At 56.8% G+C, this 21,407-nt stretch overlaps 1 protein-coding gene across 1 annotated transcript; it reads left to right on the forward strand.

The window, feature by feature from the left end:
- The first annotated feature begins 201 nt into the window (after positions 1-201).
- On the forward strand, positions 202-21,350 carry EIF3B (eukaryotic translation initiation factor 3 subunit B). The gene is made up of 19 exons (XM_047089246.1): positions 202-677; positions 4,660-4,852; positions 6,797-6,916; positions 7,174-7,231; positions 7,381-7,509; positions 7,773-7,930; positions 10,484-10,615; positions 10,700-10,766; positions 11,146-11,192; positions 12,144-12,354; positions 13,622-13,694; positions 14,563-14,685; positions 16,125-16,203; positions 16,901-17,039; positions 18,778-18,903; positions 19,479-19,556; positions 19,847-19,955; positions 20,214-20,330; positions 20,948-21,350. Exons 1-18 carry the CDS (start codon positions 269-271, stop codon positions 20,315-20,317), a joined length of 2,355 nt encoding a protein of 784 aa, XP_046945202.1. The 5' UTR covers positions 202-268; the 3' UTR covers positions 20,318-20,330; positions 20,948-21,350.
- Positions 21,351-21,407: the final 57 nt, after the last annotated feature.

Consider the following 21,407-nt stretch of genomic DNA (forward strand, 5'->3'; position numbering starts at 1 on the left):
GTGAGTTTGTGGTTTGGGCCCAGCAGCTGTGGTGCCGCGCCTCAAGCACATGCTTGTCATGGGAGCCCTGTCGTGGTCCCCCGTAGAAACACTTGCGGCTCCCGACCTCCTCCGGGCATCCTGCGATTATCAGGGCGTGGACACCCCCCTCCCCGAGCTCCGTGGGTCGGCCCGCGGCATGCACATGGCCCGGCGGCAGGCGCCGCGCAGTGCGGCCTGGGAGAGTCGGAAGCGCGGCGAGGCCGGGCGAGGCGGCAGCGGCGGGCCCATGCAGGACGCGGAAAACGTGGCGGCGCCCGAGGCGGCCGAGCAGCGGGCAGAGCCCGGGCAGCAGCAGCCGGCCGCCGAGCCGCCGCCACCGGGAGAGGAGTCGTCGCGGCCCGCGGGGCCCGGCGCGCAGGAGGCAGCAGGCGGCGAGGACGCGGAGACTGGGCCGCAGCCCGCAGTGCCGGCTGAGCCCGCGGCCGACGGGGAGGAGAGGGAGGCTTCGGCTCCAGGCTCGTCCCCGCCGCCTCCTGAGGAGCCCCTTGCGCCGGCCTCGGGCGAGGCCCCAGCGGAGCAGGCCGGGAACGCGTCGGCCGAGGCCCGGTCCGAGGGGGCGGGCGGGGAGGACGGTGGCGCGGACGAGCCTTCCTTCAGCGACCCCGAGGACTTCGTGGACGATGTGAGCGAGGAAGGTGAGGCGGCGCGGGAGGCAGTGGGTCGTCCCCGCGTTCCACTTGTAGTCCCCCGCCTAGGGAAGGGTTTCTAGGAGCGTTTGGATCTCCTTACGTGTGTTCTCTCTCCAGAATAAAGCGGGGCGGGGCGGGGCTGGGGGCCAGGAGACCGGAGACCGCTTGGGAGCCGCTCGGTTGCGCTAAAACCTGGATTTTGGAGGGTGGTGATGATGGACAGTGGGCAAGCTGGAGCCGTGGCCGTGTATGGCATTTGGGGCCCAGCAAAGCAGGGCAGTGCACGTGCCGCACTATCTTGGGTGACACTTCCCTCTCTGCAGGTCTGGGTGTCCTGAGTGATGAGCCACACCTGTCAAAGGCCTGAGCCAGACCTCATGGGGACGCTTTTTGGGGTTGATGCGATGCTGTCCCTTAGAACAAGTTGTGACAGAGCTGGGTTCCTCTGCCCCTGCTCCACAGACGCTTCTGCCTTCAGAGAGTCTTAATAGGACTGGAAGGCTGACTCTGCCAGATTCCTGTCTGGTTCTCTCTTTTCTGAGTCTGTAGGCAGACGCTTGTCCTGTTGGCGCATAGTATTTTTAGGGTGTAGTGTCATTCATTGTAGCTTTACTTTTCTTCTTATCTTGATTCAATTTGCAGGTATTTCTGCTTCCTGCCCGAGAGCTTGTCTTCTAAAGTGACGTCTGTAGTGCCTAATCTTATTTGCTTATGTTTTGTTTTTAGCCATTTGAACTGTCCGAGCTCAGAGCACATCAGTGGATTCCTGTCCGTTACAGTAGAATGGGAAAGAACAGCGAGGAGGTAGCTAAGGGCACGCCAAGAAAATAAGATGTTGTCATGTTAATTTGTTTTGTTTTGTTTCTGAGATCTCGTGTCCCATCACACGGAGATTGAGTCAGAATCAAAGAATCTCCAGTAAAATGAAGACGACGACTTAGGGAACCAACAACACCGTTTACTTTTAACTTAAACCTAACGTTAAGGAGTTACCTGCTTATTCTCATACTTTATTTCTTAAGGGACATTTTAATGTTTATTTACTTTTCGGAGAGAGACAGAGTGTGAGTGGGGGAGGGGCAGAGAGAGAAGGAGACACAGAATTTGAAGCAGGCTCCAGGCTCCGAGCTGTGAACTGTCAGCACAGAGCCCAGCGCAGGGCTTGAAGCCCTGAAATGCGAGATCATGACTTGAGTACAACGTCAGACCCTTAACCGACTGAGCCACACAAGCCCCCCTCTTAAGGGATCTTTTAGCCTGAACAGGAGGAAAGGCCACAGCAGTGAACACTTGGGCTGCTGACCCAGCGAAAGTCCGTTACCTGTGAAGAAATGTGCTTCTTGCCGTGGGAGAGGTTGCTGACAATTTACGAGGAGGCAGTGTTGCCGGGACCCTGCCAGGCTCTCCTGCCCTGACTAGCATTTGTTTCCATTGCACCAAATTGTATTTTGTAGTTTAAGTTTTGGTTCGAAAGCTCATTTTGAGCCTCTGAGTGTTTACTGTGCAGTTGATTTTTTAAAAAGCGTTGAGCACGTCGATTTCACGCAGGATTTCTGCCGCGTGGACCATTTCCAGAGTTGGGTTGTGTGGCAGGACTAATGTGAGCACGGGCCAGCCAGGCCAGGGGACTGCCCGGAGGGCCTTTGGGGGCCCTTGTGATCCTGAGACTGTCCCCAGAGTGGCCTGTGAGGCCCCTGGTCCTAGGGAACTAAAACTGAGCACACCAGCAGCTTATTTCTTGAGGCCATCTGGTTGTGGTCAGTAGTCCAAGGACGTTTTGTGCTTAGTGAGAAGAGCTGCCCCGTGGGGTCATTGAGGTGCAGAAGGTGAAAATGGACAGGGTCTCCTGGAAGAGCCCTCTGGGAGGTGCCGGAAGCTCCAGCTGGGCCATCCTGACTCCTGACTGAGGAGCGGCTTTGCCAGCGCGGCATCCTTTCAGACGCGCAGCCGCCGCTGTTGCTGCTTGGCCAGACGAGTGTGTGACAGTTTTGACTCCACGTGTTTTCTTTTGGCCCGCTAAATAGCGTTTATCTTTATGTTTGGTATTTAGTTTTGAGATTTGCCTGTCTCTGTTTCTCCTGGAGCCGGATCGGGACTCCACACGGCCAGAGTCACCAGACGTGGGCGTGGGCACTGGTGATGGTGAAGGAGAGGTGTCCCTTCAGCGTGTAGTTGCCGTGTTTACTCCTTACCGTGTATGGGCACATTCCTGTAAGCTAGACGCGTAAAGATTGTGGGAAGGAGTCCACAGTTTGTATAAAAGCTGAGCTTTTTATTGTAAACCTTGTAAATTCAGATCAGGCTAAACAGGCCGTATTTAATTGTATGGTAAGAGCTTTAACAGCGACCCAAGGAGCTGACTCTGGACTCTCCAGGGAAGGTGTCTCCCGCTGCTGTGACTGACTTGCCTCTTTCCGTCTGTTTTCTCTTGGTCTCAACTTTTGCCTCTTTGGAAATAAGAGGCAATTCTTTTTTTAGAGTCAATGCTTTTTATATCATCCGTGTAAGTGTTGAAATTAGAGATTGTTTATAACAGGGGCTTGCTTTGAAACTAAAGGACTTTTTTCCTTTTTGAAAAAGTTGAATTTTTTTTTTATTACCGAAAATTTCCAGTACGAGAGTGCAGAAAAAAATTTGTCTTAAATTTTGAGAATGAAATGCAGCAAAGGATATTTTTGGACACGTATCTTTTTCAGCATGTTGAAATTCTTAAGAGTAGAATTCAAAACAGAGTAATAATTAGGTTCCAGGACCCAGGGAGACACATGGGAAAGCCACGGCTCCTCCTCGGGTGTGTAAAATTGCCTCCTGTCTCCTGCTCTCCTTCGGGCTGGGTTTGCCGCTCTAGCTTCATCTGGTGCGCTCTGATGGCAGCTTTGATCTGGTTTAGCTCCCAGTGCAGCCAGTGCCTGTAACTGTAACTTTGTAGACAAGCTAACTAATCGGGGTTAGGATTCGTGCAGAATTTGTGTTGCAAAGATGTCATCTGATGCTGCGTTTGACCTCTGAATGCTCCCCTCCAGCAGCTGGTCAGGCCTTTTATTGCTACAGGAGCTTCATGGTCAAGAGTCGTCGAGGCCAGATGCAGGCCTCGGGTCGGACAACCCAGCTAGCATTGTCTCCTGCCCGGCTTGCTCGCCCATGGCTCCCACACCTGTCTGTCTGTTCCTCAAATGCGTCTTTTTCCTGGCCCTCCTACAACCGGTCCTCTTTCTCGTGATCTAGCCGACCATCTTAGGGAAATGAAGCAAATCTAACATGTTTGAGTGCTTACGGTTTGGGTTTTATGATCTTCATTTTAAAGGCAGGTGACATGAACTTGAAACATTTTCAGTTTCTGAGTGTAGTTAAGAAAATAACGGTTAACGCACACAGCTTATGGCGTGCTACGCACAGTCCTGAGCATTTACGGACCTGAACGGCTGGTGTCTCCCAAGCGCCCTGTGAGGTATTTCATGCGGTCGGGGACACTCAGTCGTAAGGGGCATTGCTGTTTGCTCTCACGAGCCCGTGGGTTTTCTAGCCTCCTAGCGTACACGGCTGTTTTACATAGAGAGTACTGGGTGCCAGCTGTTCGTTTTGTCTTAAACTGGACGTGGGGAAAGTGCCTGCTAGTGGGTTTGCGTTGGAGGTGGGTCAGGGAAGGCTACTGCGGGTGTTTCCTACCCCACTTTCCTAGAGAGAGGCCGTCTTTGGTTAGCATTCTGCATTCTTCAAGTCTTTAAAATGTTGATTTAAGTAAAATCTTCCTTTATTTCCAGAAATGAATGGACATATCAGACAGGGGGAACATGAAGAGTTAAAATCTTCCTGATGTTTTCAAGTTTAAATTTTGAGTTAACCCAGGGCCAGGATTTCTTTCATTCACAGTGGAACCATTTAGAGGATTCATTTTTTTATAGGGAAGTCGTTCAGGGTGGTAAACTAGCATATTAATGTTCTGCCTTCATCAGAAAAAAGTCATTGGTCCAATCTTCCACCCATACAGAACTGCTGGGGGACATTCTCAAGGACCGGCCGCAGGAGGCGGATGGGATTGACTCGGTGATCGTGGTTGACAATGTTCCTCAGGTGGGGCCCGACCGGCTGGAGAAGCTCAAAAACGTCATCCATAAAATCTTTTCCAAGTTTGGGAAAATCACAAACGATTTTTATCCAGAGGAGGATGGAAAGACAAAAGGGTGAGTGATGTTCCCCGCGGTCTTGGTCCCTGATGCCCTGTGGCTGTCGTCGGGCGGTATGGGAGTTGTTGTGGACACACAGGCGCGCACCTCACCTGGTGGTTCTGCCCCAGCCACCCTCGGCTGGGGTCTCTACACAGGGAGAAGGAGATCCGCGTGGTTCTTGAGTTTGGATATTGTGGGTTGCTTGCTAAATCCTTAAGAAATCGGAGCTTTGCGGGGCACCTGGGTGGCTCAGTCGGTTAAGCATCTGACTCTTAATCTCCGCTCGGGTCATGATCTTACAGTTTCATGAGTTTGAGCCCCACAGTGCAGAGCCTGCTTGGGATTCTCTGTCCTCTGTGTCTCCCCCTCCCTCCCCCTCCCTCTCAAAATAAATAAACATTAGGGGTGCCTGGGTCTCTCAGTGCATTAAACGGCCAACTTCATTTCAGGTCATGATCTCGCCGTTCGTGAGTTCGAGCCCCACATCAGGCTCAGTGCTGACAGCTCAGAGCCTGGATCCTGCTTCCGATTCTGTGTCTCTCTCTCTGCCGCTCCCCTGCTCATGCTCTGTCTCTTTCTGCAAAGTTAAAACATTTTTAAAAATTTATAAAAAAAATTTTTTAAGAATCCGGGATTTAAGTCTTCTGCCATCAGAACAATAATTGACGTGATCCATCCTGGATGAAGGGCCCGACAGATAGGAGGCTGGCAGGATTTCGGGAAAATTTTACATGCGGTATTCTGTTGATTCTAAGATGAGCTTTTTTTTTTCTTTCACATGGTAACGTCTCTGAAATGGGGTTACTTCTAACAGTCTAGGTGAAAGCCTTGTGCCACTGCTTAATTAGCAGCTTTTTTTCCCCCAACTGTTGCTTAAAATAGTGCATCTTTTAAAAACGGTAGCATATGGTATGTGTCCTGGAGTTTGCTTTTCAAACTCAATACGAGGTTTTCTGTGTCAGAAAACCTTTCGTGTCAGACCTCTGTTAAAATTTCACATGATACTGGTCTTGGAGAGTGTAGGCAAAGTGTCTTTTACAGGACAGGAACGTGAAGAGTGAAGATACTGTGTTTTTTAATTCCGGTAGTTTTGAAGCTATCTTGGATAGTTTTATTTTTATTTTTACTTTATTTTTTAATTTTTTTAAATCTTGGGTAGTTTTTTTTTAATTTTTCTTAATGTTTATTTATTTTTGAGAGAGAGAGAGAGAAAGAGAGTCACAGACCATGAGCAGGGGAGGGGCAAAGAGAGAGGGAGACACAGAATCTGAAACAGCTCCAGGCTCCGAGCTGTCAGCACAGAGCCTGATGTGGGGCTCGAACACGCGAACCGGAGATCATGACCCGAGCTGAAGTCAGATGTTCAGCGGACAGAGCCAGCCGGGCACCCCTAGCTTGGATAGTTTTAAAGAAATTGTTTTTAAGAAACTACCAAATATGGGTAATGCTCCTTACGCTGTTTCCTTCAGAAACTAGGTGGAATAACGACCTTTGTGACCCCCGCTTGCTTGTATTGTAGGTGTTAAAATGAAGCATTCTCTGAAAGTCTTTATCATTTTGCTTTTAATACACTGTATCAGACTAATCCCGTTCTTGGATTTTTCCCTAGCTTTACTGAGAAAGTTGACATACAATAGACTTGTATAGTCTCAAAGTGGGTCACGTCATAAGTTCTGACACATGTACATTTGTGAAACCCTTTCCACGGTCAAGCTAGTGAACGTTTTGATTAATCATTTTCTGATTTGTGATTGTGGCGTTAGACTTTGGATCTCCCATTAGGGTTTCGTTTGCGTTTAAGGAACCACTGCCGGCAGCTTGACCCTCGGGGATGTGGCGGTAGACGGGGCATTGGCCTTGACGGCATTTACTGGTCGGGTGGACGGGTGCTCGTAAGTGGCACACGGCCCACCCGGTCTTACAGGCCGCACTCCTGCAAGGTGTTCTGTCCTGATTCAGGTATACGTTCCTGGAATACGCCTCCCCTGCCCATGCCTTGGATGCCGTGAAAAATGCGGACGGCTACAAGCTGGACAAGCAGCACACGTTCAGGGTCAATCTCTTCACTGACTTTGACAAGTAAGTCCTGCCTCCACAGGCGTGAGTGGCTCAGCGGGTCTGGGGTGGTGCCATCAGCCTTTCGGGGAGCTCCGTTCTCCGGGCACGTCCCGACCCCTGATGTTCCTGGCCGGTAGCACCCCTCGCCCACTATCACGCGGTGGGGGGCAGGGGCACGCACCGCCTGCTGCTGAGAGCCGCCCACGGAGTCGCCACCCTGTCCCCTCCCCCCTTGTAGTCGTGCCACGTGTTCCTAAAGGGCAGCTCCTCTGTTGCAGGTATATGACGATCAGCGACGAATGGGATATTCCAGAGAAACAGCCCTTCAAAGACTTGGTACTTGGGTGCACTCCGCCCGCGATTGGGAAGAGCAGGGGTGGCTTCCCGGCCGAGTCGGTCCCACCTCCGGGAGCACTAGTTGGGGGCCAGCTCCAATCACGGTCGATGAGACGTGTTCTGTCCCTTGCCTTGGGTTCCTTCTCTAGGGAAACTTGCGTTACTGGCTCGAGGAGGCAGAGTGCAGAGACCAGTACAGTGTCATCTTTGAGAGTGGGGACCGTACTTCTATCTTCTGGAACGACGTGAAGGACCCCGTCTCCATCGAGGAGAGGGCGGTAAGCATGGCCACCCCGCGGGGCCTCCCTCTGTGTTTCCTTAGCGGGGAGCTGGGGGCCAGAGCGGGTGGACGTCCTCTCCTCCCAGATCACCCGTCGGCACGACATCCTCCGCTCTTCTGGTTTTGGAATAAGCCCCGAGACGTGAGCGGGCGTCTCGTGTTTTTCAGTGAAGAGTCAGAGGAGTAAATCCTTGTGGGAGCGGGAGGCTCTGTGCCGGCTCTCCGCGCTGGTGTTAACACGGGCCCTGACTTTTCCCACAGAGATGGACAGAGACCTACGTGCGCTGGTCCCCCAAGGGCACCTACCTGGCCACGTTCCACCAGCGAGGCATAGCTCTCTGGGGGGGAGAGAAGTTCAAACAGATCCAGAGATTCAGCCACCAGGGGGTTCAGCTCATTGACTTCTCGCCTTGTGAGAGGTAAGCGATGTGCCCTCGCTTTGTGCCGGCCGCTGCAGGTTACCGTAAAACGTACTTTGCAGCAATTCCAGACTCGGCGGAAGTGTTGCAGCAGGGAACTTCCTGGGAGGCGTTTGCTGGTGTCCGCTGTGTCATTTGTGCACGCGGACACACCTGACTTTCTCCAGAGCCACTGGGAGTGAGTTGATGTGTCCCTTTCTAGGGGTAGGGAATTCTCTTAGCTGAGTGTCCCCAGTGGCGCTGCAACCTTCTGGAAATGTAGTGTTGATCTGCTACTTTCAGTGAAGTCCTGCTGTGTTCCGATTTCTTCCAGTACTGTTTTTTGTAAAACTTGAGTCCCTTCGGTTTAGGATCTAGTTCAAGGCTGGGTACTGTGCCTGGAATTTTCTTATGAACGGCGTTTCCTCATGTGGGAGATGGCAGAGGGCTGCGGGACTAGGTGGGGCGCCAGCAGCTTCACGGGCTCCGCTCCCGCAGCCTGGCCTTCATGTCCGTCCAGGGCTTTGCTGCCCAGAATGCCCCCACTCTTCTGCCTTGTGCCCCTGCTCGGGGCTGTCCCCGGGCCTTACCTGTGGTGTCCCCTCTTCTTACCGCATGGTCTGAGTGCATTGTGGATTCACGACGGTTCCTGGTGTCCCAGGGCTCCTGAGACGTGGGTCTGTGTTACCTGGTTTGCTTTCTGAGTTTTTTTGGTAGAAGATTTTCCTCACGCCTGGGAAACTAACGTGAATACTTTGGTAGCATCCCTGTACTAATTCTCTAGCTTTAACGATTTATAACTTTGCTGTATCTGTTTCAAATTTATTTTCGCTATTGGGGTACCTGGGTGGCTCAGTCGTTTGAGCGTCCGACTCTGGATTTCAGCTCAGGTCCCGATCTCACAGTTCCTGAGTTTGAGCCCTGCATCGGGCCCTGCGCTGACAGCGTGGAGCCTGCTTGAGATTCTCTGTCTCCACCTCTCTCTGCCTCTTTCCCACTGACGCGTGCGCTCTCTCTTTCTCTCTTCCTCTTTCTCAAAATAAAACGTTTGAAAAACAAAAAAGAGATCTTGAGCGTTTTGAAGAAATGCTGGTGTTTTTACGGACGTGCGTCAGTCCAGATAAAGGTGTCCTTCCCTGGTGATCGTGGCTCTTCTCTCCCACCTGCAGCGCCGACGTTTCCCTAACTGCTGCTGCCGCCCTGCGTACTGCGGTTTCCCCCTTGGTCTCCCCCATCGCTGTCATTTGCAGCTTGTTCAAACCAGGGGCAGGGCCTGTGTGTTCAGCCCTCCCATCGCCCAGCCCGTTACCCTGCCCGCACGCCCTCCCTGTGCTGTCCTTTGATGGTGGCCCCTGAGGAAGATGGGGCCGGGTGGATGTGTCTCATGACTGGCTTGAGCTGTCCCGTCACCGGTCCCCTCCACCTTGGTGTTTCCTGTAAACGGAAGTTTCTATGCGATGTTTCTTACATCTGGTAAGATAGGTTTACGGAGCGTGTTCTTGGAGGACTCAAGATTCACAACCGCTTTGCATCTGTTTGGTACATAACACTTGACATTGTGTTGTGGCAGTGGTGCACGCGGGGACCCCTGGTCGCGCGCCGCATGGCGTGTACGCAGAGGAGCCGCCCCGGTCCGGCCGGCGGTGGGTTCCACCTGCCTTCTAGACTTCCCGTATCCGCTCGTGGTTTATGTGTGTAGCCACACCTGTCTGTCTGCTCGGGGACCGGACCTGGACCGTCCCTTACTCATCGCTGTATCTCTGGTGCTCTGCAAAGCGCGTGACACGTGAGACGCTCACGGGAGTCGGCGAGTGCACGCTTCAGCCCTCCGGGGTGTTTTCCAGTTCAGTGCTCAGCTTCCGTAGTTCAGCGTGACGGTCACGCCGCCTTGTAGGTGTGTGGAGTGGGTCTGTAGAGGGAACCTCATGGCTCGTAGGGAGTGACTGCAGCCTGGCGTCAGCGTCTTGAGCGCCAGGAGGCTCTCCTGGGCGGCGCCTGTTTCTGTCATTCCTCGTTGAGTGTTTCTGCCTTTCCTGGGTCCTGTGAGGGAGCAGTCTGTTTAGATACTTGCACTGTGTGTAAGCAGGGTGAGGCGGTGCCCTGGGTGTAGACGAGCCCGCTGTTGGGTGAGTGAGAAGCCCCAGGCGCAGAAGTGGTGTTAGAATTTGCTTGCTTTTGAAACACGTGGCTGGCTGTTGAGGTCCCCTCCTCGTCCCAGGCAGACCTCGACAAGGAGCACGGGGAACGGCACCCGCCCCTCCCGGAGCGCACACGCGGGCTTCGGTCTGGGATCTGCTGCGTCTTTTCTTGTCCTGATTCTGTGGGGAGACACGTGGTCTGGTCCAGGAGGGACTGTGTGCCTTGTGCCCCAGAGGGGGTCAGCTCCGGGGTTTGGAGTGAGTACCGGTGGCAGGAGCCCCGACTGCATCGTCTGGAAGTCTCACCGTGCTTCGAGCTACCTGGAGCGGAGGCCCGTTGGGTGCAGATGCTCACCTCATCCGCCCACAGCCTGGCGCTCCGGGGCGAATGGTGGGACGATGGCGGGGGTTCTAAACCGGGTCTGCTCTGTTCCAGGTACCTGGTGACTTTCAGCCCCCTGATGGACACTCAGGACGATCCTCAAGCCATCATCATCTGGGACATCCTGACCGGGCAGAAGAAGAGGGGCTTCCACTGTGAAAGCTCAGCCCATTGGCCTATTTTTAAGTGAGTAAATGAGGGGTAGTCAGCGGCCACCTCGTCGTGGCCATTTCTCCTGACAGAGCCCGGTACTTCTGTCCTTCTTTTTAGGTGGAGCCACGATGGTAAATTCTTTGCCAGAATGACACTCGACACGCTTAGCATCTATGAAACTCCCGTAAGTAGCGTAGTTTCCTCAGCGGTGGCCTGCTCCGTCGGGAGCTGCTGGGGGCGCCTGCTTCCCTGTGTCACGGGTTGGGGGGACGGAGAGAGCAGCCGTCCTTATGCAGAATCGGGGGGGAGCTGGGGGCGCCTTTCCCGTCCTGTCCCTGGGGGTCTCCCTGCTGGTGCTGCTGCCAGGAGTCTGGGACGGGAGTAAACAGAAGGGGCCTCGGAGATGGGTGCCTCGCTGCTGTCGGTGGATCGGTTTGCTACGTGCCCCCGCCGGGTTTATGCCAGGCTCATTCCAGAACCTCGTTTGCTTTCTCTGAAAATTTGCTTGTGTCACGGAGACCGCAGTGTGATTTGACTCCGTTGTGACCCTCATTTTTCCACAGTCTATGGGTCTTTTGGACAAGAAGAGTTTGAAGATCTCTGGTATAAAGTAAGTGACCGTGCTCACCAGGTGGGGCTTAGCCAGCTCCCCCCTTTGGCCCCGCGCGTTCACGCAGCGGGAGGAGGCGGCGTGGACTTGGTCTGGAGACGAGGGGGCACGGCAGGCTCTTGGCTATCACCCACGGGCCTGCTTGTTGGTGCGGGCCTCGCGGCCACTCTCCCTCCTTATGCCTGGCGACTCTTGGGGGGGGCGGGGGGCGGCGCAGGCTTGGCTCTAGCCAGGCGTCCTGTCCCTGCCTTGGAGCTGGAGCCTCGGGCTGCAGTCTTCAAGGGAGATGGGCTGGAGGGGGCTGGAGAGGGCTTCCGTGCGCTCTGTGGTCCATGCAGCGGTTCGAAGGCCTTCGGCGAGCTGCCCGGGAGGCACGTGTGTGTGTGCGCACGCGCGCGCTCTGGGGGCAGCCCGTGTGCAGAGGAGCACCTGTGGTGTGGGGACGTGAACGCTCTTGGGCACAGCTGTGGCTCATGATAAAAACTAAACCGGGAATCGATTCTACGCAAACAAACAGTAATGGTAGACTCTGTGGGTCTGAGCTGGCGAATCGTGTGGGCGCCTGGCCTGGAGGTGCCTGCGCGGAGGGGGGCATCGTGCTCTCGCTTTGGGGTCGTCCCGCGCCCTCTGGGTGGGTTTCCCTTCAGCCCCGTGGTGAGTCTCGGGCGTCACTCGGGGTCCGGAGGCCGCAGCTCCCCCCTCGCCCTGCAGCCGCGAGCTGTGGTAGCCGAGGGCCAGGTCGGGGCTTGGGCGTCTGCCGCGTGGCGGCCGGGAGCCTCACCAGCGTCTCTCCCCGCTGGCACGGCGAGTGCGGTGACGCTCCGGGTGGCAGGGGACCAGCTCTCGGGGAGGGCGGCTGCCGCCCTGGAGGGTGAGCCCGTGTCCGCCGCGCTTCCTTCCTGTCGGCGGCCCGCCGGTCCTTGGGCAACACCGGCTTTCTTCGTTCTGCAGAGACTTCTCTTGGTCTCCCGGTGGGAACATCATAGCTTTTTGGGTGCCTGAAGACAAAGACATCCCGGCCAGGGTGACCTTGATGCAGCTTCCTACCAGACAGGAGATCAGGGTCAGGAACCTCTTCAATGTGGTGGATTGCAAGCTACATTGGCAAAAAAACGGGGATTACTTGTGCGTTAAAGTGGACAGGACCCCGAAAGGTACCCAGGTGAGTGGACGCCCCGAGCAGAGGCCGTGCCTTGCGGCTCCAAGCCGGCCCTCCCCCCGCCCCGCTGAAGCTTCTGACGCGGTCTCTGTCCGAGCCCGTGGGTCACTCTCAGACCCGCCAGTTAGAGGCAGTGGTTAGCGGGCGTGTCCTCGCTAGAGCTCTTGTTGCCTTGCCACTGAGGTGCAGGAGACCTGTGGGCACAGTTTACAGGTCACGGGGATGCAGTGTTGTCTCCGGGCACCGGCCTGCCTTCTCAGGAGACGGGAAGCCAGCGTGTCCTCTCCGTTTCTTTCTCAAGCACAAAGAGGAGCGTGCTGGGCACAGTTCTGCTCCCCGATTGGTTTTATTTGCATCATTTGTGAGTTCTTCGTCCCAGCGGGAGCGTTTCTGCTCCTCTTTACGAAACAGCCTGGAGACTGAGTCCCTGCACTGTAGTGCTCGCCCTCGAAATGCACAGTTAGTGGCTTTTTGGTACATTCACTGACTCATGTGGCCGTCGCCACGGTCGGAACTCGAGAGCATTTCTATTACCCACAAAGGCAAGGAACTCCGCACCCATCGGCACCACTGCCCTCTCCGGCGCGCTCCTGTACCCGCCGCTCTGCCTTCTCTCCGTCTGGATCCGCCAGCCCGGGACGCTTGCTGGGAAAGAAGTCCTACAGCATGTGGCCTTCGTGGCTGGCGGCCCTCACTGAGCATGTCCGGGCTTATCTGGGCCGTGGCAGGTGTCGGTGCCTCCCCCCCTGCTCAGGGCCAAGGGACGCGGCTGCCCTTATGTGCGTTCATCTGTGGTGGGCACTTGTTGTTTCCGTCTTGGCTGTTGGGAATCAGCACCCGGGTCTCTGTGCAGGAGTGCCTCGGGGGGACGCTGCAGGGCATTGCGCTGTTTCCAGATAGTTCATTCCTGCCCTGTTGGTGGGTATCGGCACTGTGGGAGTTCTGCAGACAGGCTACTGCCCGTGCAGAGCCCTTTCCGTGTAGAGGCGTGACCTTGTGCATGCAGGCCCTCTCCTTGCAGGGGCGTGACCCTGGGGCAGCTCTCCAAAGCAGAACGTGGGCCAGAGAGGGAGTCCGCTGTCCCCTGCAGGGACCGCGCCCGTGCACTTCCATCGGTGCTGTCGTGACGGCTGCACTTCTGGTCACTTGACCTGTCTGTGTGTCCCAGCTGTGTACATTTCATTGGTCGCCAGGTTGACTTGTTCTTGACTTAAGCGTTTCTCAAGTTTTCAGTTTCTGTGAGTTCATCCCCTGTTTTTCTCCTGAACAGGGCGTTGTCACGAATTTTGAAATTTTCCGAATGAGGGAAAAACAGGTGCCTGTCGACGTGGTGGAAATGAAAGGCAAGTTCCGTTGTTCCTTCGTGAGCGAGTGGCCCTCGCGTGCAGCCCCCGCTCGGCCTTGGCCCTCGCGTGCAGCCCCCGCTCGGCCTTGGCGCTCCCCAGGCTCCCTACCTGAGCAGGGTACTCGCAACCCTGATTGGTACGTGCTGTTGGCCTGCGAGCCCGCCCGTTTAGGGTTCCTTTGGCCCTTTCTCGCCTTGGTCCCCACTTCTGGCTGCCATGAGAGTATGTCCCGGTCGCTGTGCACATCCACCCCGGCTGGTTTCCCGCTGAGAGGCTGTGCCGGGAATGGGTTTTCATGACACTCTGAGCGCCCAGCAGCAGGAGGGTCATCCACTGGCAGCCGCAAGTTGTTGGCTGACTAGGGCTCTTTTCTGGGCCTGTGAAAGCCGTTCAGATCCCCCGTTTCTGCCTCTAGATGGGAAACGTAGCCTGTGTCGTTGGTTGTGTGTGGTGTTCTACTTTTGTTCTCTGTTTTGCTATGGAGAGGAGGAGGAGGGGGCGGGGAGCACAAAATGAGAACGTGGGTACAGGCTCACCACCCTGCCTTGTTAGCCCTTGGGGGGCCGTGGAGTCCCCCCTCCCCCCGTGAGCGCTCCAGCAAGCGGGAGTCCACGGGTTGTGCTGGGCGTCGGGCCCAGGCCCCGCTGTGGTGGGCATCTACGGAGGTGGCGGTCCCACGTGGCCAGAGTCTCCCACGAGTCGCTCGCACGCTCGTCCTTAGGCCTGCCGGGTGGTCCCTTTAGTGAGTTTAAGGATTTGGGGTGTTTCTCTCATTGAACAGCAAAGACTGTGCAGGAATGTTGCCTGATTGGGAACGTTGCTTTATTACATGACCTGAGGGGCTTATTCTTTCTCCTGACTGTAGAAACCATCATAGCTTTTGCCTGGGAACCCAACGGGAGCAAGTTCGCAGTGCTGCACGGGGAGGCTCCTCGGATATCCGTTTCCTTCTACCACGTGAAGAACAATGGGAAGATTGAACTTATCAGTAAGTAGCCTCCCCCTTGGCAGACGGACAGACAGACGGATATGCACTGGGGATAGAGCCCTGTCCTCGCTCCACATGCGTGTTCGGCTGGCTGGGAACCGCTACTTAGGCCGCCCCACAGCCGAGAGGGTCCCTGCGGCTCAGGCCTCACATGCTTCCAGCCCACAAAGACCTGGCCTCTGGGAGGGAGCCCCTGCCTGCCCTCTCTCCCAGCCCCGGCCCTTCACAAGAGGGCTTCTGAGCGGAGGTGGTCTCCCTCTTGTAGCCACAGCTGGTGTCTCTGGGCTGGGGGCCCCGCCTCCCCACCATGCTCTGCTCTGCCTGTGTGCGGGGCAAGCAGGGTCCTGGCCTCTCTCAGCAGGGCCCCTCGTGCACAGCTTCCTCGCAGGAAAGACAGCGGGTTGGTTCGGTGTCTGATGGTTCAGGTGCGGAGCTTGTCTTGAGAGAACTCCGGTGAACTCAGCTTTTACCTCCTGAGCTCAGTGGTGTTTGTGGTAGAACCGTTCTGGGGTGGGTTGGTGGCAGCCGCAAAGCTGACCGCGTCATTAATTCCCTGCCACAGACGAGGAAGTAGGAGTCGTTAGGGGCTCCCAGATCTGCGCTGTCTCGTTAGGAAGTAGGTTTGCAAATGGCCAGCGTCCAAGTGCCTTCCATCCCTGAACGCCCCGTTACCCACCTTGGAAGGTCGCATGTCCGTGCTGGGACAATTGTGTGTGTTCTGTTAACATGCGTGGTTGTTAAAGGACAGCTTACAGTTTCTGTTCCTCCTTTGTTTGGTCTGAGAATCCTGTCCTTTGGATGGTGTCACCCTCCTCGCGTCTCCCTGTCCCTGCTGGGCCCCCCGTCCTTGGATCCCCTGCAGGCCGGGACCAGGCCCCAGGGGGTTCACTTTGCGTCCTCCAGGGAAGAGACCCTAGCGTGCAGCCTGAGCCTTAACGGTCTGCTCTCCAGGGGCTCTGCCGGCCCCTGTGGGATGTGAACCTCAGGGTGTTGGGCAAAGTAGCAGCTTTCAAACGACTTGTGACTGCAGAGTTCAGAAGGTGTTCGAGTCCCTGAAGGGTGGGTCTTGGGCTTTCTTGGGTGATATGTGTCTCTCCACGTCTGGTGGAGGGTGTGGGTTTCTTGCCCTCGTGGGGAGACCCCGTGACCCCATGACAGTTTTTACGGTGAGTCCTCTGTGCAGTTTCACTGGGAAGTAGGTCTCTCCGAACACGAGATGTTACTACAAATTATATCGTAGTTTCAAGGTATCTCCTTTTTCTTTTTGTGTTTGAACTGTAGGTCATAACTTAAAAACGTACCCAGACGGGTTTTCCAAAATGTTTTCTCCGGGAGGAACCAGGCGTGGGGAGCACATGTGGATGTCCGCCCACTGAGGCCGCGTGAACCCATCGCCCGCCCCTTCACAGACTTCTAACAGCCGCTCTCTTTGCTTTCAGAAATGTTTGATAAGCAGCAGGCAAATACCATCTTCTGGAGCCCCCAGGGACAGTTTGTCGTGTTGGCTGGCCTAAGGAGGTGGGTTCCTACTGCCTGCTGCCTTCTGCGTGTCCTGAGCCACACTTGTGGGCCTCACGGGTCAAGCTCCGGGTTCGGAACCATCACAGTGGTCCCTTTAGCGTGATGGGGCACGTGTCCTGCACGAAAGGACCATGCTGTCTTGCTCAGACTCGGGTGGACCCCAGGTCGGGCAGAACGGTCCTGCAAGTGTGTTCCGGGTGCACCTGGAGGACATGCGAGTGTTGTCATTTCCTCGCGGTTAGGTGAGCCGTCTTGGTGGCAGGGCAGTGAGCCTGGTGTAAACCCCGTCCTCTGGCGGGAGGGCTGTGTGAGCTCGGAGCCTGCCTCTGTCCAGGGTGACCGTGGGGCGGGTGGCGTCCCCCCGCCCCCCCGTCCTTGGCCGTCTGGCAGCCGTGGGAGCGCATGAGCAGAATAGGCTCCGGTTGTTCAGTGTTCTGACTTCATTGGAGGTGTTTTGGGGGCTCTGGCCTCTGTCTTCTCTGACAGCAGTCCTGGCAGGCGTACAAGGTGCCGTGTGCACTTCCCATGTCTTTGTTCACGACACCCTTGGGCCGTGGCTCCTGGATTAGTTCTCCTCAGCAGCCAGGCAGCGGTAGGGGATGCCCGGGGCTCTCCTGTGTCCTGCCCTGGAGTCTGCAAGGAGCGAGGCGCAATGATGGCCTGTGTGGACTGACCGTGTGGTCTGTCTCCCCAGTATGAACGGCGCCTTGGCCTTTGTCGACACTTCGGATTGTACAGTCATGAACATCGCGGAACACTACATGGCGTCCGATGTGGAGTGGGACCCTACCGGGCGCTACGTGGTCACCTCTGTGTCCTGGTGGAGCCATAAGGTACGGGGCCCCAGGTAGCCCGCACACAGCGTGAGACCCTCCTCCCCTCCCGGGTCTCCTCGGGGTCGCCCTGCGGTGATTCTTCAGTTGCTCTTTGGGGCCCTGTCCGGCTGCCACTGCCCCAAAACCCTCGCCAGCAGAGCACCCGAGCGGCCGGCCTTGCCGTGCGTGAGTCGGCCGGCGTTCCTGGATTTCTTCCCCAAGTCGGACGTCTTACACTCGCTGCGGCCTGAGCCCAGGCCACCTTCCTCTGGCGCAGTAGCTGGGGAGCTTCTCCCAGTGGGAATCGGGTTGGGTAGTTTGCCCCGCAGTTCAGAGCCACGCTGTCCTGTGGCTTGGGAGGTGGAGGGAGGACGTGCCGTACTGCGCACACAGTTTCCCAGCACGATTTTTCCACGCTCAAGAAGCTTGTGGTTCAGAGGAGCCCTGTCTGCCCAGCCCACCGGGCCCTCGGTGAGGCGGCCTCTGCCTGCTCCCCCGCTCCCCTGGGAGTGTGCGCGCACTGGGCTGGCTCCTCCCAGGCGGCTCATTTGCTCCTCCCTGCCTGGAGCGGGCCTCCTCCGTGGGCAGGCACCCGTCCCGCCCTGCGCTGTCTTCACAGTGCGCTCACGGGCTCGAATCCATCTCGGGGGCTGGTCGCGAGTTCATTTCCTCTCCCGAGAGTGGAGCGTTGTGTGGGCAGGGGCCTGTTCCCTGGCGTGTGGTCCCTGTTCCGTCCCGGTTTGCCGTCTGAGCAGGAGCTACCGGGGAGAAGGCTGCTGAGGCTAGGGTCTGGGGTCTGGGACTCCCCGAGAGGACACGAAAGCACGTGTGAGGGAGCCCGTTTCTTAGTCTCGAACGTCGGGTAGCCTGAAGGACTGGAGAAATGCCGTGCTCCGTGGGTGTGCGAGCCTGTGTGTGGTGCACGTTCCGCGTGGTGTCTGCATGCCGGAGTGTCCGTGGCAGTGCTCCAGGCTCAGTGCTCCTGAGCTGCAGGGGGTGGGGGCCTCTGCCGAGCGTCTGCTCTGTTTAGTTACTGTTTTTTATCAACGGAGGTTCTGAGAATTGAACCAGTTCCTGCGAGTCCACGGCCTAGGAGGTCGTATCCGGGCGATTCCGTTTAACAAAAGAACAACATTCTGGGAGCCCAGACTCGGCAAACATCACCGTGCTGTCTTAAGGACAAGCTCTGTACTCGCTTCATGGTGATCGTGCCGTGTGTCTAAATTTGAGCGCCGTCTCCGTGAGGCCCACCTTGGGCCTTGTTAAAAAATCTTTTAGGCCGTGGGCCCCTCCGTCAGATCCCGACGTGCTCCCAAAGTGCTGGTCTGGGATCAGCTCACGCAGCATGTAGCTTCAGGTCCCGCTTCCTTCGTCCGGAAGGTGGTGCCGCGGAAAAGATGTCAGCCGAGCCGAACAGTGTGTTTAGTGACTTTGTCAGTGTACGTTCTGGTATGAGTTCTCCATTGCAGATCAGTAACGGAGCCAATGCCCCATGACGCCCTTCGTAGGTACTCCACGCCGTGCTCTGTGACGCGGGTGGCTTCCTGTCGTGTTTGTTGACGGTGTTCCCCTGCTGCGTGAGCTCCCGAGAAGCAGAGATCGTTGATTCACTGCTGTCTCCCAGATACCACACCGTCGGTCGTTGGCTCTTAGACAGTCGTCGGAGGAGCGCTTGACTTGGGTGGCCCTGTGAGGGGCCCCCGCGTCTCACTGTGATGGGGTGGCGAGCAGCGCTTTGCCCTCTGCCCCCATGCAGGTGGACAACGCTTACTGGCTGTGGACTTTCCAAGGCCGTCTTCTGCAGAAGAACAACAAGGACCGTTTCTGCCAGCTGCTGTGGAGACCTCGGCCCCCCACGCTGCTGAGCCAGGACCAGATCAAGGTCTGGGGCCCCGGGGTCAAGGAAACGTGGAAGCCTCTTTTCCATCACTGCTGCTGGGGCGGTAACGAGTGGGGAATGGGAACATGACGTTTCCGGGTACCTTTGGAAGAGCGGTGGGAACGCTGGGAAGCCAGTGGGAATAGTTTCAGTGTTGTGAATGTGGGTTTTCGGGCCATTCCTGCCGCATCCGTGCCCTCCGTGGACGTTGGCGTGAGCTAGAGGGGATGAGCAGGTGCTGGGGGCTGGTGAACCGTGCTGGCAGGACTGAGGGGGGCCCTGAGCAGGCCTTTTTAATTTGCTGAGACAAAAACAAACACAAGCCAGTCAGGATTTAAACATTCGAGAGGCCCGGAGAAAGGAAGAGCGTGAGAGGGGGAGGGCAGAGAGAGAGGGAGACACAGAATCCGAAGCAGGTTCCAGGCTCCGAGCTGCCAGCACAGAGCCCGACGTGGGGCTCGAACTCACGGACTGTGAGCTCATGACCTGAGCCAAAGACAGACGCTTAACCGACTGAGCCACCCAGGCGCCCCTCGAATGTTTGAATCCTGACTGGCTTGTGTTTGTTTTTGTCTCAGCAAATTAAAAAGGATCTGAAGAAATACTCCAAGATCTTTGAACAGAAGGATCGTCTGAGCCAATCCAAAGCCTCAAAGGTTAGCTGGTCCTAGGACTGTGGGAAGTGCCACAGGCGGCCACTGTCCCTCTCTGACATGGAAGGGACAGTGTCAGGCCCCGGGAGGAGGGGGGAAAGGGGGGTGCTTGTCCGCTGCCCACGTGCACAGACTGGCCTTCCAGGTGTGTGTGAGGGGAAGGAGGAGGGCGCGCCCTCCGTTCTTGTCCTGGGGCGGGGGTGGGGGTTGGTTGGTGGTGGTGACTGCCGACCTCAGTCCTCGTTGTGGCAAGGGGACCGTCAGCCCCGTGACTTTCCCACTTCCGCACACAGGAACTAGTGGAGAGAAGACGCACCATGATGGAAGATTTCCGAAAATACCGGAAAATGGCCCAGGAGCTCTACATGGAGCAGAAAAATGAACGTTTGGAGTTGCGAGGAGGTAACCGTTAGCTGGAGATGTGTTTTGTTAGGACAGGACTGTTGAAACATTTTTCTCCCTCTTGTGTGGGCTTTCCAGTTAAGCGTCAGGTGTTTCTGTCAAAGAACCCAGTTTGCTACGGCCACAGGTTCACGTGCACAGTCCTGTGTGGAGGAGGCTGGAGTGGGCGCACGTGGGCACATGCCCACGTGTCCCCACCCTCCCCGAGTGGGCTGTCTGCACGCCACGTCACTTCCCTCCCCCCCCCCCTCCCCGCAGGCGTGGACACGGACGAGCTGGACAGCAACGTGGAAGACTGGGAGGAGGAGACCATCGAGTTCTTTGTCACCGAGGAGATCATCCCCCTGGGCAATCCGGAGTGACCTGAGCAGCGTGGTAAGACCTCTTCAGACGGGGACGAGCCACACCCAGACGCGGGCCCGTCTCTTGTGTTGTGCTGTCCCTTCGCTGAGAAAAGAGCCAGGTTCACGTTCTCAGGGTCAGCAGGCCCTTTTCATGGAACCTGCAAGGGTCAAGTGCACACCCTGGCTGTCCGAGGTGGGGCTCTTCTCTGAACACGGCGGGACCTCGAGCCCCGGATTTAGGGAACGTGCCCCTCACGTGGGCTCTGGTCGTGGGTGAGAGGCGGAGCTGGGGAAGAGGAGGGAGGCCAGCCGCAGCGTGCCGGGAAAAGGCCTCGGTGTGCCCAGCAGAGACAGGCCTGTGGGTCTGAGATGGGAGCCTCCGGAGCACACGCGGGCTTCCTCGGCAGGCGAGCGAGGGCAGCGTTGTGTGCGGGGCGGCCAGCGGACGGGGCTCTCTCCCCCCCCTTCCGGGGCTCCTGCTCCTGGTCATCTCTGGCATCAGGCGGGAGAGCCTCGGGTCCCTTCCACCTTCTGAGATCGTACGCCCTCTGCCTGCCATCGGGGCGCGCCTTCCGCAGAAGCCCTTGCTAATGTCCGTCTCGTCATCGCGGTGCAGGGCAGAGAGTAAACACCTGATCCTTCTTGCAGCGTCCCCGGGGCTCGTGCTGGAATGAGGTCGTCCTTCTGCAGAAAGTGCGCACGATGCCTGCGTTTTACCTGTGCTTTGTCTCGCTCCACACTGTGTGCCCGGATTCTCCCATGCCCACACGTCGCCGTGCCTTCAGCCCCCTGTCCCCACCACGGGGGAGGTTTCAAGGCACCGCTTTCCTTTTCTCTCGTTTGGGGTTTTTAAAGTCATGCCACCAGTGTTTGTTACTCAGACTCGTGCGCGGCAGGGGCGCGCCCGGCCGTTCCCCTCCGAGAACTCGTCCTGTCCCGTGGCGGGGGGCCAGCGTGGCTGTGTCGTGGAAACAGGGGAGCCGCGCCATTCAGGTTGTGCTAGGTTCTCAACAGGCTGAGCGTGGAAATAAAAACAAATCTGTATGAAAAAGCTGTCTTTCTCCTCTCTTTAACGTAGACACCGGCCTCGAACTTGGTTCCTGTGCCC

This window comes from Lynx rufus, unplaced genomic scaffold (assembly GCF_022079265.1).
Source record: "Lynx rufus isolate CCGP_SWC_20201006 ecotype Redwood Valley unplaced genomic scaffold, mLynRuf1.p SCAF_27, whole genome shotgun sequence".
NCBI classification, from domain to species: Eukaryota; Metazoa; Chordata; class Mammalia; order Carnivora; family Felidae; genus Lynx; species Lynx rufus.

Bases quoted from the DNA above. Each gene is read 5' to 3' on its own strand.
- EIF3B (XM_047089246.1), top strand. From the start codon at position 269: ATGCAGGACGCGGAAAACGTGGCGGCGCCCGAGGCGGCCGAGCAGCGG. The intron at 6,917-7,173 runs GTAAGTCCTGCC...CCTCTGTTGCAG, and splicing joins CTCTTCACTGACTTTGACAA to GTATATGACGATCAGCGACG. The intron at 7,931-10,483 runs GTAAGCGATGTG...GCTCTGTTCCAG, and splicing joins GACTTCTCGCCTTGTGAGAG to GTACCTGGTGACTTTCAGCC.